This window comes from Puma concolor, chromosome A1 (genome assembly GCF_028749965.1).
Source record: "Puma concolor isolate L17-30 chromosome A1, mPumCon1.1.hap2, whole genome shotgun sequence".
Classification (NCBI taxonomy): domain Eukaryota; kingdom Metazoa; phylum Chordata; class Mammalia; order Carnivora; family Felidae; genus Puma; species Puma concolor.
Window position 1 is genome coordinate 107,932,340 of NC_141667.1, and position 16,929 is coordinate 107,949,268.

The 16,929-nt window shown below is 37.2% G+C and overlaps 1 protein-coding gene and 1 non-coding gene across 4 annotated transcripts in view; both read left to right on the forward strand.

The window, feature by feature from the left end:
- Positions 1 to 16,929, forward strand: part of TRIM23 (tripartite motif containing 23) — a 37,192-nt gene that overhangs the window by 10,100 nt on the left and 10,163 nt on the right. For all 3 annotated transcript variants that reach the window (XM_025925089.2, XM_086699929.1, XM_025925088.2), the window contains exons 5-8: positions 251 to 433; positions 3,683 to 3,898; positions 8,029 to 8,163; positions 16,759 to 16,888. In XM_025925089.2, coding sequence (XP_025780874.2) covers positions 251 to 433; positions 3,683 to 3,898; positions 8,029 to 8,163; positions 16,759 to 16,888 — 664 coding nt within the window. The remainder of the gene's footprint in view (positions 1 to 250; positions 434 to 3,682; positions 3,899 to 8,028; positions 8,164 to 16,758; positions 16,889 to 16,929) is intronic.
- LOC112861799 (U6 spliceosomal RNA) lies at positions 1,742 to 1,848 on the forward strand. Its single transcript, XR_003223694.1, has one exon. It is a non-coding gene; the product is annotated as a U6 spliceosomal RNA (small nuclear RNA).

The window sequence follows — 16,929 nt, forward strand, 5'->3', positions numbered from 1 at the left end:
AAAATCATAAAGTGAGTCTCTTGGATTCTTATTTAACAATAAATGGACTCCCAAATTTTAAATTATTTCTTTGAAGGATAAATAGTTTTGTGATGAAGATACATTAGTATTTACTATCTTGTGCTTTTGTAAATGTGTTATAAAAGCCACTTGAGACTGATGCTTTTTCTTATTATTATAGTAGTGATTTAAATAGCATTTTATATTGTTAGTACCATGAGTTCTTTTCTATAATTGTGTTGCATTTTAGCATTCAGTATTGGAACCAGAAGCTAACCAGATCCGAGCATCAATTTTAGATATGGCTCACTGTATACGGACCTTCACTGAGGAAATCTCAGATTATTCCAGAAAATTAGTTGGAATCGTTCAGCACATTGAAGGAGGAGAACAAATAGTGGAAGATGGAATTGGAATGGCCCACACAGAACATGTATGGAATTTTTTTCTTCCTTCTGTACTTTCTTACCCTTTGTACTTCTCACCTTTTCATTTTTTTAATTTATTGGGCAATTACGTTGTGCTAATACTGCACTAGTCACTGAGAACAAGTTTTATAAAAAGTCTCTATCTTCATGGAGTTTATAATCCATCATGGAAGAAAGACATTTTCAAATGTAGTAACTATTTTGTAGGGGAAGTACAGGATGCCTTAGTAATGCATAAGAGTGGCAATAATTTAGCTGCCTCAGGGAAGGCTATCTGGAATATGTGGTGTCTAAACTGAGACTTGAAGAAATTTAGTCAGGGAGAAGAGTGTGGTGGGGAGTGAGTTGTCCCAGAGAGGGAAGCACGTGTTAAAATGCCTGGAAGTGAGAATTGGACATATTATAGAACAACTCAGTTCACTACACTTGAATCTTTGAGTATTGGATGGGACAGGGCAAGAAAAAAATGTTGGAGAGTTAAGGGCCAAATCATGGAGGATATTATTAGCTCTGTTAAAGAGGTTGGACTTGATTATAAGGGCAGTGATGAGCCGCTGAAGAATTAGCATAGAAATAACATAATCAGATTTGCATTAAGAAAGGTTGCTCTTAGGGGCTCCTGGGTGGCTCAGTTGGTTAGGCATCTGACTCTTGATTTTCGGCTCAGGTCATGATATCATGCTTCGTGGGATTGAGCCCTGTGCCCGACTCCACACTGAACATGGAGCCTGCTCAAGATTAATTCTCTCTCTCTCTTTCACTCTGTCAAAATCATAATCATAATCATAATCATAAATTATTTAAAAATCAAATAAAATACAAAATTTGGTTCCTCATTTTCACTAGCTACATTTCAAGTATATTCACGTACATAGAGCTAATGGCTACCATATTGAACCACACAGATACAGAATGTGTCCATCATCATTGAAGGTTCTACTGGACATTTTATGCTAGAGTGGAAATACTTTATTCCTTCAGTGAGTATTTATGGAACCCATACAATAGCTAGACACTGTTTTAGCATTGTTCTAGCTAAGGAGACACTGCCAAAAAGCTCTGCCTTTGCAGTTTACATTCTAATGTGGAAAAAGGGTCAGTACTAATGGCAAAAGTATGTTAAGTGCTATGGAGTGTTATATGGGGTGTTCCTGGATAGACTCACTAAGAAAGGGACATTGAGCAAAGACCTAACGCAGATAAGAAAGGAACCATGCTAATATTTGGGGAAAGAATATTCCAGGCAGAGAGAAGAGCAAGTGCAAAGGCCCTGAAGTTGGAGTGTGCCTGGTGCACTTAGGAAACTGTGAGGAGTTCTCAGTTTGGCAGCACATAAACTAAAATTGGAATGATGCAGCAAAGATTAGCATGGTGCCTGTGTGAGGATGACACATAAATTTGTAAAGTATTTCATATTTTTAAGGATTAAAAGGTACAGACTTCCAGTTATAAAATAAGTAATGGAAATGAAAAGTACAGCATGGGGAATATAGTTAGTAATACTGTAATAACGTTGTATGGTGACAGATACTAACTACACTTAGTGTGCTGAGTACCACGTAATGTGTAGAATTGTTAGATCAGTATGTTGTTCACCTAGAACTAATACAACATTGTATGTCAACTACACTTCAATTAAAAAACCCAGCAACTGTGAGGGGGTCAAATGCATCTAGAGTAGAATGATTGAGGAGGGCATAGCAGGTGTTGAGATCACAAAGGGTCTTATGGATATTTGCTTTTCTTTCTGCCACAAATGTTCTTCCTCAAGATAATCTTGTAGTCACCTTCTTCAGGTCTTTGCTCAGATGTTGCTTTTTCAGGGAGTCTGTTCTTGAACACTCCCTGTAAAGGACTTTGGCATTTACTGAGTGGAATGGGAAATCATTAGAGAGTTTTGGGCAAAAGAATAATCATTTTCCTGACTTAACATTTTTTTTTAATAATATATTCTTTTTTTTTTTTTTTTAACATTTATTTATTTTTGAGACAGAGACACAGCATGAACGGGGGAGGGTCAGAGAGAGAGGGAGACACAGAATCTGAAACAGGCTCCAGGCTCTGAGTGGTCAGCACAGAGCCCGACATGGGGCTTGAACTCACGGACCACGAGATCATGTCCTGAGCCAAAGTCAGACGCTTAACCGACAGAGCCACCCAGGTGCCCCCTGACTTAACATTTTAAAAGGATCCTTCTGGCTGCTAGGTGGAAAATACTCTGTAGAGGGCAGTAGTGGATCTATTGAGGCCAATTAGAAAACTATTGTAATAATCAGGTGAACGATGATAATGTCATAGATCAGGTCAGTAGAGGTCAAGGTGATGAGGCTTGATCAGATTTTGGGTATGTTGTTTTGAATATGTTTTGTGGTCAGCAGAATTTGCTGAGGGACTGTTATTGGATGTGAAAGAGAAGTATTAAGGGTGACTCCAGGGGCGCCTGGGTGGCACAGTCGGTTAAGCGTCCGACTTCAGCCAGGTCACGATCTCGCGGTCTGTGAGTTCGAGCCCCGCGTCGGGCTCGAGCCTGGAGCCTGATGGCTCAGAGCCTGGAGCCTGTTTCCGATTCTGTGTCTCCCTCTCTCTCTGCCCCTCACCCGTTCATGCTCTGTCTCTCTCTGTCCCAAAAAATAAATAAATGTTGAAAAAAAAATTTAAAAAAAAAAAAAAAAAGGGTGACTCCAGTTTTGTTTTTGTTTTTGTTTTTGTTTTTGTTTTTGTTTTTGTTTTTGTTTTTTGGCTTGAACAATGTGGAGGATGGCATTGCCACTTATTGAGATGGAGGAAACTAGGTTTGACAGTGGAAGAGACTGAAGATTAGGTATTCTCTTTTGCTTGAGGTGTTATTTAAAGAGTTGGTTGGGGCGCCTGGGTGGCGCAGTCGGTTAAGCATCCGACTTCAGCCAGGTCACGATCTCGCGGTCCGTGAGTTCGAGCCCCGCGTCAGGCTCTGGGCTGATGGCTCAGAGCCTGGAGCCTGTTTCCGATTCTGTGTCTTCCTCTCTCTCTGCCCCTCCCCCGTTCATGCTCTGTCTCTCTCTGTCCCAAAAATAAATAAATGTTGAAAAAAAATTAAAAAAAAAAAAATAAATAAATAAAGAGTTGGATGTCCAAAGGCTATGGTTAAGGAGAAAGATCTTGTGTGGAGATAGCAATTCTGCAGTTTTTAAGAACATAGATGGTATTTAAATTTTCACTATTTCACATATAAAATCTTAGTTATGGTTAAAGTTGTTTAATTTCTATTTCTTTAGGTACCGGGTACTGCAGAGAATGCCCGGTCATGTGTCCGAGCTTATTTTTCTGATCTTCATGAAACTCTGTGTCGTCAAGAAGAAATGGCTCTAAGTGTTGTTGATGCTCATGTTCGAGAAAAACTGATTTGGCTCAGGCAGCAACAAGAAGATATGACTATTTTGTTGTCCCAAGTTTCAACAGCCTGTCTTCATTGTGAAAAGACTTTGCAACAAGTAGGTAGATTAAATGTGGTTAGGACATATTTTAAGAAGGAGGTTAAACAGATAATTATCAGAGGTATGCACTAGTCTATTTTATTAACAAATATTTTAATATTATTATTATTTGTTACTGTGTGCATTAACATTGTGCTTAGGACATGGTCTCTAACCTTGAATTGCTCCACCAACCATATCAGTGTCCTCTACTTCATGTGCCCTCCCCAGTTTAAGACTATGGATTCTAGAAACTCTTTAATGTCTTGTCATTCTTTAGTCATGCTAAACCCTTTAACTCTTCTTTACCAAGCATGTACTATTCTTTCTGCTTGGTGGGCTTATATCTCCCTTTTCTGATAGTGGAAATCCTTTTTCAAAGTCTAGCTCAAATGTTTGCTTTTCTTTGAAACTCTCTGTTCTTTTTTTTTTTTTTTGGATGCCTTTCTAGCATGTACTACCTATCTCTGTTCTAATTCATTGGTTCTTAATTTTGATATCACAGTAATCCCATGTTTTTTGATGATTGAGGTATCAGAAGCAATTTGTTTTACCAGTTTTCAGATCATGTCATGAGATCATGATACCATGAGATCATGACTTGGGCCAAAATCAAGAGTCGGATGCTTAACTGACTGAGCCACCCAGGTGCCCCCAGATAATATACTTTTAAAATAAATTGGATTTAAGATTATTTGAGCAAAAATGTCAGTCTTATTCATTTCCATTTGGTTCTGCTTTCATGAGTTGGTGATAGAAAGGTAATTATTGCCCTAGGAATTCCCAGTAAGCTGTAGTGTATTTTACCCTTATTGACATATCGCTAGTAATTGTGTTGACTGCAAATCACTGCAGAGCTAAACTTATTACTAATTGTAAAGCTTTTTCTCTTATATATCTAATTAGACTTATATGAATGTGGTGAGGCTGTAACCACAAAAGTCTTGAGCTTATCATATTGAATTATAATAATTGATGTGTATGCCATTTATTAAATTGCCTTGAACTTCAGTCCTATTCTTCTTTCCTCTGCCCTGTGATTTTTGGACTAGAACTCTACAAACCACATATCGGCTTTGCCAGCTCCTTGTTAGTTTAGGCTCCATCAACAGGGGACGGGAAAGGAAGGTTGGAAGGTAGAGTTAGTTTCCCGTTGGTTCCCATTTACTTGGGTTCCTGTGAATTTCACCGCTCACAAGAAGATACCACTTTCCTTAGAGACCTGAGCTTAAGATCCATGGGGACTTTCCTATAAGTTTCTAAGTTTTAATAATTCTAGCATGTGCCTTTTATTCCCCCTTTCCTGGGGCGTGATAGCTGCTTCCTACATTTGCTTTCCCACATGATACCTCTGAGTACTTTTTACCCTTTTAGTTACCTAGTTAATAACTACACCTAGTTAGCAGTTCTTCATAGTAAATTCTTTCTGTTTACATAAGTGGTGTGGTTTTCCTCTACTAATTCGAACCTGAACAATATGCATTCTTCATTCTCCTCTATGTTGACTGCATGCATCTTGTTCATCTTTGTATCTAGGTAGAAGGAACTTAATAAATATTTGTTCAGTTATGATGGGTAATCAAGCTACACAGAAAAATCAGAAATGGATTACATCTAGATCTCGTTTACTTGAATACATAAAAGTATTTTTATATTTTTTCTGTTAAAAAGTATGTTTATAGTTACTGAAATATGTGGAGGTTAGAATTTCTGAAGCATTTCATCAAAGTGATTGGTAATTGTTAATGATATGGTATTATTTCACTATGTTAATGCAAATGAAGTTAGGGTCTTAGAGTCATTCTTCATATCAACTTTGGTTTTTAAAGTCATAGAACCCTAACCCCAACCAATATTCTTTTTTTTATTGTTAAAAATTGTTTTCAATGTTTATTTTCAATAGAGAGAGAGAGAGAGAGAGAGAGAGAGTAAAAGCAGGGGAGGGATAGAGACAGAGGAAGACACAGATCCTGAAGCACACTCCAGGCTCTGAGCTGTCAGCGCAGAGCCTGATGCAGGACTCAAATTTGAACCATAATATTTGACCTGAGCCAACGTCGGATGTTTAACCAACTGAGCCACCCAGGCATCCCCCCAACCAATATTCTTAACAGTTCCTGCCACAGAGATAATTGAACAGAAGAATGGATAGAACATCACACTTTATTATCAATTTTGAGAACAAAGCTTAATCATCCTTCCCCTCCAAAAAAAAAAAATGATGCATCATCTAAGTTCAAGGCATGAAGCTAAGTGGTAAGGATTTGTCTATTCATTTAGCAAATAAGTTTTGAGTGCCTACTGTGTGCTAGGTACTTCTAGATAACATGGGATATACTGGTAAACCAGACAAACAAAAAGCTATATAATCTTGTGGAATTAGCATTTTAGCAAGGAGAAGATAAGACAATAAATCATATCCTTATCTAAATAAGTAAATTATGTAAAATGTTAGAATAGTGGTAAGAACTAAGGACAAAAGAAAAAGTGTGGGAGTCCAGCAGACTGCATTATTAAATGATCAGGGTAAAAATCATTAAGAAAAGGTGAGATTTGAGCAAAGCCTCAAAAAAGAAAAAGGTGAAGGAATTTATTCAAGCCCTAATATAGGGAAGAATATTCCCACTGAGGAAACCCATTAGAGAAAAAACCCTAGGACACCATGTCTGGTGTATTTGAGGAACAGCAAAAGAGGCCACTATGTCTGGTATATAGCAAATGAAGGAGAGAGAAATAGGAGCTATAATCAGAAGTAATAGGGAATTATATGTAACGAAGGCTTTCTGGGCCACTGGAAGGGCTTCAGCTTTTACTGATTAAAATAGAGAAGCCATTGTGAAATTTTGAGAAGAATGACTTGATCTTACTTAAAATGATCACTTTGATGTGTAAAAAACAGATTGGAGGAGGGCAAAGATGGAAGGAAGGAGTTAAAGAAAAGGAGTTAGGCTGTTGTAGAATTCCATGTGAGAGAGAATACTGGCTTGGGTAGTGGAGTGAAGTGTCCAAATTCTGGATACCTAATAGGATTTGTTTGTATTTGGGGCATGAGAGTAGAAGCAGGAATTTCTTAAAGGCTTTTGTTAAGAATAACTGGAACAACATGCAACTTATAAGCAAAGTTTGTTAGTTAATAATTGACTAATATAAATATGCAACAGTGAGCAAAAACTGCAAACACTGCTGCTTTCATGGAGCTTACATACTGTTTGAAGATCTCTGTCTTAGGAAGAATATATTGGTGTCTGTGTAGAAAATCTCTGGAATAATGTTGTAGAAACTGGAAAGTGCTTGACTTTGAAGAAAGAGTCTGGGGATCTAGAGGGAGAGGGAGACTTCAATTTTACATGTAGTCCCATTTTTAAAAAAACCAGTACATATATATCTTAAGTTATTTAAAAACCTTTTTATATAAGTACAACATGCAGGGGCGCCTGGGTAGCTCAGCCAGCGAAGCATCTGACTCAATTTCGGCTCAGGTTATGATCTCACAGTGTGTGAGTTCAGGGTTCCTTGCTGGCAGTGCGGAGCCTGCTTGGGATTCTCTCTCTCTCCCTCTCTCTCTGCCCCTCCCCCACTCACATTTGCTCTCTCTTGCTCTCAAAATTAAATAATAAACATTAAAAATAATAAGTACAACATACATACAGAAATGTGTGCATAAGTGTTCACCTGGCTAGTTGCTGTATAACTAGCATCCAGATCATGTAACAGAACATTACCAGCGCCCCAAGATACCCCTCAGACTCTCTTCTGATAACTTACCCCCTAAGGATAAACCTGACTTCTAATGCATATCTTATTTTTGTCTGTTTTGGTATTAATAAAAATGGAATCATACAGAATGAACTCTTCATGTCCTTTCTTCTTTTATTTGACATTGTGAAATTCAAATCATCAGGTATAATTGTGGCTCATTCTCATTGTGGTCTTTGTGAATATACCACAATTTATTTATCTTTTCTTCTCTTGAAAGGGTCTTAAATTATTTATTAATGCCCACTTATTACTATTATCCTAGTTAAATTTACATTTAAGTAAACCTTTAATTCTATGATGTTAGATGAACTTTTCTTGAGTTTTGGTGATATCTCTTTTTCCCTTATTTCTGTAATAAGTTTACAGGAAAACTGTATTCTCTTTTCTAGGATGATTGTAGAGTTGTTTTGGCAAAACAGGAAATTACAAGGTTACTGGAAACATTGCAAAAACAGCAGCAGCAGTTTACAGAGGTTGCAGATCACATTCAATTGGATGCCAGCATCCCTGTCACTTTTACAAAGGTAATGTACTATATTTCATTTTTAGGTGTGGTTTCTGACAGATCATGATTGTTTTATATTCCATGATAATCAGCTTGAAGAGACAATTAAGAAATTCATGGTTTTTTGTTTTTTTTTTTTTTAAACTTTCATCATTGGAAAATGAAAAGTGGTATAATGAATCTCCCTGTACCCATCATCTACTTTGACAATTAAAACCCCTTTTTTTCTTTATTTAAATCCAAGTTAGTTAACATATAGTGTAATAATGGTTTCAGGAGTAGAATTTAGTGATTCATCACTTATATAACACTCATTGCTCTTCCTAACAAGTGCTGTCCTTACTGCCCATCACCCATTTAGCCCACCCCCACTCCCTCCCCTCCAACAACCCTTAGTTTGTTCTCTGTATTTAAGAATCTGTTATGGTTTGCCTGCCTCCATCTCTGTTTTTATCTTATTTTTCCTTCCCTTCCCCTATATTCATGTTTTGTTTCTTAAATTCCACATATGAGTGAAATCATATGATATTTGTCTGTCTCCGACTAACTTATTTTGCTTAGCATAATACATTCCCATTGCATCCACGTTGTTGTAAGTAGCAAGATTTCATTCTTTTTGGTTGCCAAGTAGTATTCCATTGTGTATATATACCACATCTTCTTTTTTTTAATATAATTCATTGACAAATTGGTTTCCATACAACACCCAGTGCTCATCCCAGCAAATGCCCTCCTCAATGCTCATCACCCGCTTTCCCCTCTCCCCCACTCCCCCATCAACCCTAAGTTTGTTTTAGTATCCAGGAGTCTCTTATGGTTTCCCTCTCTCCCTCTCTGTAACTTTTTTCCCCCTTCCCCTCCCCCATGGTCTTCTGTTTAATTTCTCAAGATCTATGTATGAGTGAGAACATATGATATGTCTTTCTCTGACTGACTTATTTCACTCAGCATAATACCTTCCAGTTCCATCCATGTTGCTGCAAATGGCCAGAATTCATTCTTTCTCATTGCCAAGTAGTATTCCATTGTATGTATAAACCACATCTTCTTTATCCATTCATCATTCGATGGACATTTGAGCTCTTTCCATAATTTGGCTATTATTGATAGTGCTGCTATAGATACTGGGGTGCACGTGCCCCTTTGAATCTGTATTTTTGTATGCTTTGAATAAATACCTAGTAGTGCAATTGCTAGGTTGTAGGGTAGCACTTTTTAAATTTTTGAGGAACATCCTTACTGTTCTCTAGAGTGTCTATACCAGTCTGCATTCCCATCAGCAGTGCAAGACTGTTCTCCTTTCTTTACATCCTTTCCAACATCTCGTTTCCTGAGTTGTTAATATTAGCCTTTCTGACAGGTGTGAGGTAGTATCTCATTGTGGTTTTGATTTGTATTTCCCTGATGATGAGTGATGTTGAGCATTTTTTCATGTGTCTGTAAAGCCATCTGGATGTTGTCTTTGGAAAAGTGTCTGTTCATGTCTTTTGCCCATTTCTTTCACTGGATTATTTGTTTTTTGGGTGTTGAGTTTGATAAATCCTTTTTTTTTTTTTTTTTTAATTTTTTTTTAACGTTTATTTATTTTTGAGACAGAGAGAGACAGAGCATGAACGGGGGAGGGTCAGAGAGAGAGGGAGACACAGAATCTGAAACAGGCTCCAGGCTCTGAGCTGTCAGCACAGAGCCCGACGCGGGGCTCGAACTCATGGACTGTGAGATCATGACCTGAGCCGAAGTCGGACGCTTAACCGACCAAGCCACCCAGGCACCCCGAGTTTGATAAATTCTTTATAGATTTTGGATACTAACCCTTTGTCCAATATGTCATTTGCAAATATCTTCTCCCATTCTGTTGGTTGCCTTTTAGTTTTGCTGATTGTTTCCTTTGCTGTGCAGAAGCCTTTTATTTCGATAAGGTCCCAATAGTTCATTTTTTATTTTGTTTCCCTTGCCTCCAGAGACCTGTCTAGTAAGAAGTTGCTGTGGCCAAGGTCAAAGTGGTTGTTGCCTGTTTTCTCCTCTAGGATTTTGATTGTTTCCTGTCTCACATTTAGGTCTTCCATCCATTTTGAGTTTATTTTTGTGTATGGAATAGGAAAGTGATCTGTTTCAGCATGTTGCTGTCCACTTTTCCCAGCACAATTTTTCATTGGATATTCTTTCCTGCTTTGTCAAAGATTAGTTGGCCATACATTTGTGGGTCCATTTCTGGGTTCTCTATTCTGTTGCATTGATCTATATGTCTGATGTTGTGCCAGTACCATACTGTTTTGATGATTGCAGCTTTGTAATACAGCTTGAAGTCTGGAATTGTGATGCCTCCAGCTTTGGTTTTCTTTTTCAGTATTAGTTTGGCTATTTGGGGTCTATTATGGTTCCATATAAATTTTAGAACTGTTTGTTCTAGCTCTGTAAAGAATGCTGGTGTTATTTTGACAGAGATTGCATTGAATGTGTAGAGTGGGTAGTATAGACATTTTAACAGTATTCTTCCTATCCAGGAGCATGAAATATTTTTCCATTTCTTTGTGTCTTCTTCAATTCTTTCATAAGCTTTCTATAGTTTTCAGCATACACATCTTTTACCTCTTTGGTTAGATATCTTATGGTTTTTGGTACAATTGTAAATGGGATCGATTCCTTGATTTGTCTTTCTGCTGCTTCGTTATTGGTGCATAGAAATGAAACAGATTTCAGTATGTTGACTTCATATCCTACGACTTCATGTATCAGTTCTAGCAGTTTTTTGGTGGAGTCTTTCAGGTTTTCCACGTAGAATATCATGTTGTCTGCAAAGAGTGAAAGTCTGCCTTCTTCCTTGCCAATTTGGATGCCTTTTATTTCTTTTTTGTTCCCTGAGGCTAGGAATTCCAGTACAACATTGAACAACAGTCTTGAGAATAGACATCCCTGTCATGTTCCTGCCCTTAAGGGAAAAACTCTCAGTTTTTCCTCATTAAGGTTAATATTGCAGGTCTTTTGCATATGGTCTTTATGATGTTGAGGTATGCTCCTTCTGTCCCTATTTTCTTGAGGGTTTTTATCAAGAAAGGATGCAGTATTTTGTTAAATGCTTTTTTTGCACAGGATAAGGATCCTGTGATTCTTATCGTTTCCTTTATGAGTGTGATGTATCACATTGATTGATTTACAGATATTGAACCAGCCCTACAGCCCAGGAATAAATTCCATTTGATCATGGTAAAGAATTATTTTAAAGTATTGTTGGATTTGATTTAGTAATATCTTGTTGAGGATTTTTGCATCCATGTTCATCAGGGAAATTGATCTGTAATTTTCTTTTTTGGAGGGGTGTTGTCTGGTTTGGGGATCAGGGTAAAGCTGGCCTCATAGAATGAGTTTGGAAGTTTTCCTTCCATTTCTGTTTTTTGGACTAGCTTCAAAAGAATAGGTATTTACTTTTGTGTAAATGTTTGGTAGAATTCCTCTGGGAAGTCATTGGCTCGGGACTCTTGATTGTTGGGAGATTTTTCATTGCTTATTCAATTTCTTTACTGATTATGGGTCTGTTCAAACTTTCTATTTATTCTTCAGTTGGGGTAGTTTATATGCTTCTAGGAATTTATCCATTTTTTCCAAATTGCCCAATTTGTTGGCATATAATTATTCATAATATTCTCTTGTTTTTATTTCTGTGGTGTTGGTTGTGCTCTCTCCTCTTTAATTCGTGATTTTATTTATTCAGGCCCTTTTTCTTTTTGATAAATCTGGCTAGGTGTTCATCAATTTTTAAAAATTCTTTCAAAGAACCAGCACTTAGTTTCATTTATCTGTTCTACTGTTTTGTTTTTTTTTTATTTCAATAATTGATTTCTGCTCTAATCTATTATTTCTCTTCTGCTGGTTTTGGGCTTTATTTGCTGTTGTTTTTCCAGCTCCTTTAAGTGTAAGTTAGGTTGTGTATCTGAGACCTTTTTTCCTTCTTTGGGAAGGCCTGGATTGCTATATACTTATCTCTTATGACCACCTTCACTGCATCCCAAGGATTTTGAACTGTCATGTTTTCATTTTCATTGGCTTCCATGTAATTTTTAATTAGAGTCTCAGTTTATGGAGATCACAACACACAACCAGTGCCAGGTTTTGCTGCACTCTGGCATCTTTGTCCCAGTACCAGAAAACGTGGCTGCTCTCAGGGGTCTGCTGGGACTTTTGCCCACAAGAAGGCTATATGGCATCTACCAAATGCACTCCAAGCAGGGGAACTGGTTCTCCTCATGTGGCACACAGACCTCTCAGACTCACTGCCTGCTCCTGGGGATTCACCCTGCTTCCTCACCAGAGCAGTGGCAGGCACTGAGCTCTGAACCTTCAGACTCTGCACTCCACTGTTTGTAGAATTCTGGTGATATTGAAACCCTCTCCTTTCTCCTTGTCACTGGTTTTGGGGAATAGATTTCTTGTCAAGTCCTCTGTGAGTATTTTCACTGTTTCTCTCTTTCCAGCTACTTTCAGGGGTAGTGCTTTTCTTTGCCATCCTGATGCCCTCCTCTGTCCCCCTTTCTCTTTCTATGTCCTCTCTCCATGAAAATGGCTCCTTACCCTCCACAGCTCCATGGCTTTTCTCTCCCCCAGTTCACTTCTCTGCTCCACGCACTGCTAAGCTCTCTGGCTCAAAGTATGCACATTGTTGTGTTAATCCTTACATCAATTTCCTAGGTATTCAAAATGGTTTGATGCTGATCTAGCTATGTTTCAGGTGACAAGACAAGCTCAGGGTCCCTGTACTACTCTGCCATCTTTACTCCCAGTTTTTAATTTCATCTGTCCTTATCCCCATTCCCCTTTCTATATGCAGTCTCCGAGGTTATTTTGAAATAAACCCCAACATATTTCATCTATGAAATATTTTTGTGTGTATTTCTAAAAGGTAAGGGCTTAAAAAAAATACATAACCAAAATACTGTTATAAAACCTAAAAAAATTAATAATCTTAATATTAACCATTATCCAGTTAGTTATTGAAATTTCCCAGATGGTTAAATTTTTTTGTTTTTTTCTGGAAACAGAATCCAGCTAAATAAGGCTTATACTTGACATTTGGTTGTTGTGTTTTGGTCTCTTTTAAAGTGAATTCCCCCTAATTTAGAAGGTTCATGTATTTAATTTTGCTTTCTCTTCTTAGGTTCTTTTTTAAAAGTTTATTGATTTGTTTTTAGAGAGAGAGAGAGGGTGTGTGCAAGCATGTGCACAAGCAGGGGAGAGGCAGAGAGAGAGGGAGAAAAACGCCAAGCAGGCTCCACTGGCAACAATCTCACGACAGTGAGATCATAACCTATGCTGAAATAAAGAGTCAGACATTTAATTGACCGAGCCACCTAGGCACCCCAAAACTTAATCTTGTTTTATAATTATGTGAAACATTTACATAGTCCAGAGTCAAATCTACAAAGCAGAATTCATTTAGAGAAGTCTAGCTTCTATCCCTGACCCCTCCACATTTTCCCTCCTTTCTTCATAGAAAACCATAAAGAATTTTTTCTTAGTTTTGGGGCTCCTGGGTTGCTCAGTCGTTTGAGTGTCTGACTCTTGATTTTGGCTCAGGTCATGATCTTGGATTCATGAATTCAAGCCCCACATTGGATTCCTCATTGATAGTGCGATGCCCGCTTGGGATTCTGTTTCTCTCCTTCTCTCTCTGTTCCTTCCATGCTTGTTCTCTCTTCAAAATACATAAACTTTAAAAACTTAAAAAAAAAAAAAAAGAGTTTTTTTCTTAATTTTATTCATCATTTAAAAAATATAGAGAAATACATCTATATATTTGTATGCACTTTGATCACATTTAAAGGTAAACTACAGTACACATTTCTCCACGATGTTCTTTTGACATACTCGTATGTCCTGGCGATTACTCCATAGCAGTAGTATGTGATATTTTCTATTACTTTTTACAACCTCAAGGTACTGTATTGTGCATATATACCATATTTTTGTGTGTCGTGTGGTAAAAATACAAAAAATTACCATCTTAACCATTTTTAATTATACAGTTCAGTATTGTTAAGTATATTCACATTGTGTGAAACAGATCTCTAGGAATTTTAATTTTGAAAAACTGAACCTCCACACCATATAAACAATAAGTCTCCTTTTCCCCTCTCTCACCATCTGTTGGTAACTACCATTCTATTTTTTTCTCTTTGAATTTGACTATTCTGACTATTTGACTATTCATATAAATAGAACCATATAGTAGTTGTCTTTTTTGTGACTGGCTGATTTCAATTAGTATAGTATGCTCAAAGTTCACGCATATTGTGGCATATGACAGAATTTTCTTCTGTTTTAAGACTGAATAATACTTCATTGTTTGTATATACCACCTTTTGTTTATGCATTCATCTACTGATGGACATCGGGGTTGATTCTACATTTTGGCTACTGTGAATAGGGTGTTACTGTGAACATGGGTGTTCAGTTATTTCTTTTAGATCTTGCTTTTATTTCTTTGAGATATAGATCGAGAAATGAGATTACTGGATATGGTAGTTCTATTTTTAATTTTTTTTATTTTTTGAGGAAATGTTTTCCATAGTGGTTGCACCATATTGTAATTCCTGCCAACAGTGCACAAGGGTTGCAATTTCTCCACATTTTCACCAACACATGTTAATTTTTGTTTTTGTTTTCTTTATTTTTTATTTTAGAGAGGGGGAGAGAGAGTGCACAAGTGGGGGAGAGAGGCAGAGGGAGAGAGAGAATCTTAGGCAGGCTCCATGCTCAGTGCAGAGTCTGATGTATGGCTCAATCCCAGGACCCTGGGACCATGACCCAAGCCAAAGTCAAGAGTCAGACACTCAACCCACTGAGCTATCCAGGTGCCCCTGTTCTTGTTTTAGATTGTAGTCATCCTGCTGGGTGTGAGGTGATATCTTATTGTGGCTTTGGTTTGCATTTCTCTGATGATTAATGAAGTTGAGCTTTTCACATGCTTATTGGCCATTTTATATCTTCTTTGGAGAAATTTTGTACAAGTTCCTTGCCTGTTTTTAAATTATTTGATTTTTGTTGTTGTTGTTGAGCCTTAGGAGTTCCTTATATATTCTGGATAGGGGTCCATGATTACATATATGATTGGCAAATACTCTCTCCCATTCTGTAGGTTGCTTCTTCACTCTCTTGGTAGTGTCCTTTGATTCACAGAAGTTTTTAAGATTGACATGGTCCGATTTGTCTATTTTTGCTTTAGTTGAATGTGTTTTTGGTGTTATATCCAGGAAATCACTCCAAATCCATTATCAAGAAAATTTTGCATTGTGTTTTCTTCTAAGAGTTTTCTATTTTTGGATCTCATGTTTGGGACCTTTATCCATATGTGTGTGTATGTACACACACACACACACACACACACACACACAAATACATATGGAGAGGCTGAGGGAGAATCTCAAGCAGGCTCCACACTGTCGCGCAGAGCTTGACTCAGTTCTCAGTCTCATGAACCGTGAGATCATGACATGATCCAGAGTCGGATGCTTAACTGACTGATCTACCCTGGCGCCCCTATCCATATTTAAAATCCAAATTTTCATAATTGTTGTATGTTCTTTGTAAATCTACCCTTTTGTCAGTATATAATGACCTTTTGTCTCTTACTAACAGTCTGATTTAAAGTCTATTTTGTCTGGAATATCTTTTTCTTTTACTTTCAGCCTTCTTATGTTCTTAGAAATGAAGTGAGTCTCTTGTAAATAGCATATTGTTAGATCTTGTTTTTTTAATCCATTTAGTCAAACTTTTTTTGTTGGAGAGTTAATTTCATTTAAAGTTATTATTAATAGGTAAGGACTTAATATTGCCTTCTTAGTTACTGTTTTTTGTTTATATCTTGTAGCTTTTTTGTCATCTTGTAGCTTTCCTCCTACTGCTACCTTCTGTGTCTCAGTGGTGTTTTGTTTTTTGTTTTTTGTTTTTTTTTAAATTTTTTTTTTCAACGTTTATTTATTTTTGGGACAGAGAGAGACAGAGCATGAACGGGGGAGGGGCAGAGAGAGAGGGAGACACAGAATCGGAAACAGGCTCCAGGCTCTGAGCCATCAGCCCAGAGCCTGACGCGGGGCTCGAACTCACAGACCGCGAGATCGTGACCTGGCTGAAGTCGGACGCTTAACCGACTGCGCCACCCAGGCGCCCCTCAGTGGTGTTTTAGTGTCATGGTTTGATTTCCTTCTCATTTCCTTTGTGTATAACTTATGGATTTTTGTGTGTTTACACTGCTGTTACAAAGAACATCTTGTTATAATATTCTGTTTGAAAGTGGTAACATTTTAACTTCATTTGTGTATAAAAACTATTGTTTTATAGCTCCACCTCCCCATACTTTATGTTATTGATGTCACAAATTACATATTTGTACATTGTATACCTGTTAACACAGGCTTATAGTTTTTTGTTTTTGTCAGTTGAGTTCTATGAAGAATTATATCTATGCACCAAAATTATAATACAAAAATATAATAATAAAGGTTCCTCTCAGAGGAACGAGTAGGAGATGAAATAATTAACAAAGGTATTATAAATAAAAGTATAACTGCCAATACTTTTTAACTCTATATCAAAATAAGATTTAAATTTTTAAAAATTACAGGACAATAGAGTTCACATTGGACCAAAAATGGAAATTCGAGTTGTTACATTAGGATTAGATGGTGCTGGAAAAACTACTATTTTGTTTAAGTTAAAACAGGATGAATTCATGCAGCCTATTCCAACAATTGGTAAGTATGAGTATTGCTTTTTACTTTAATGGACATTTTAT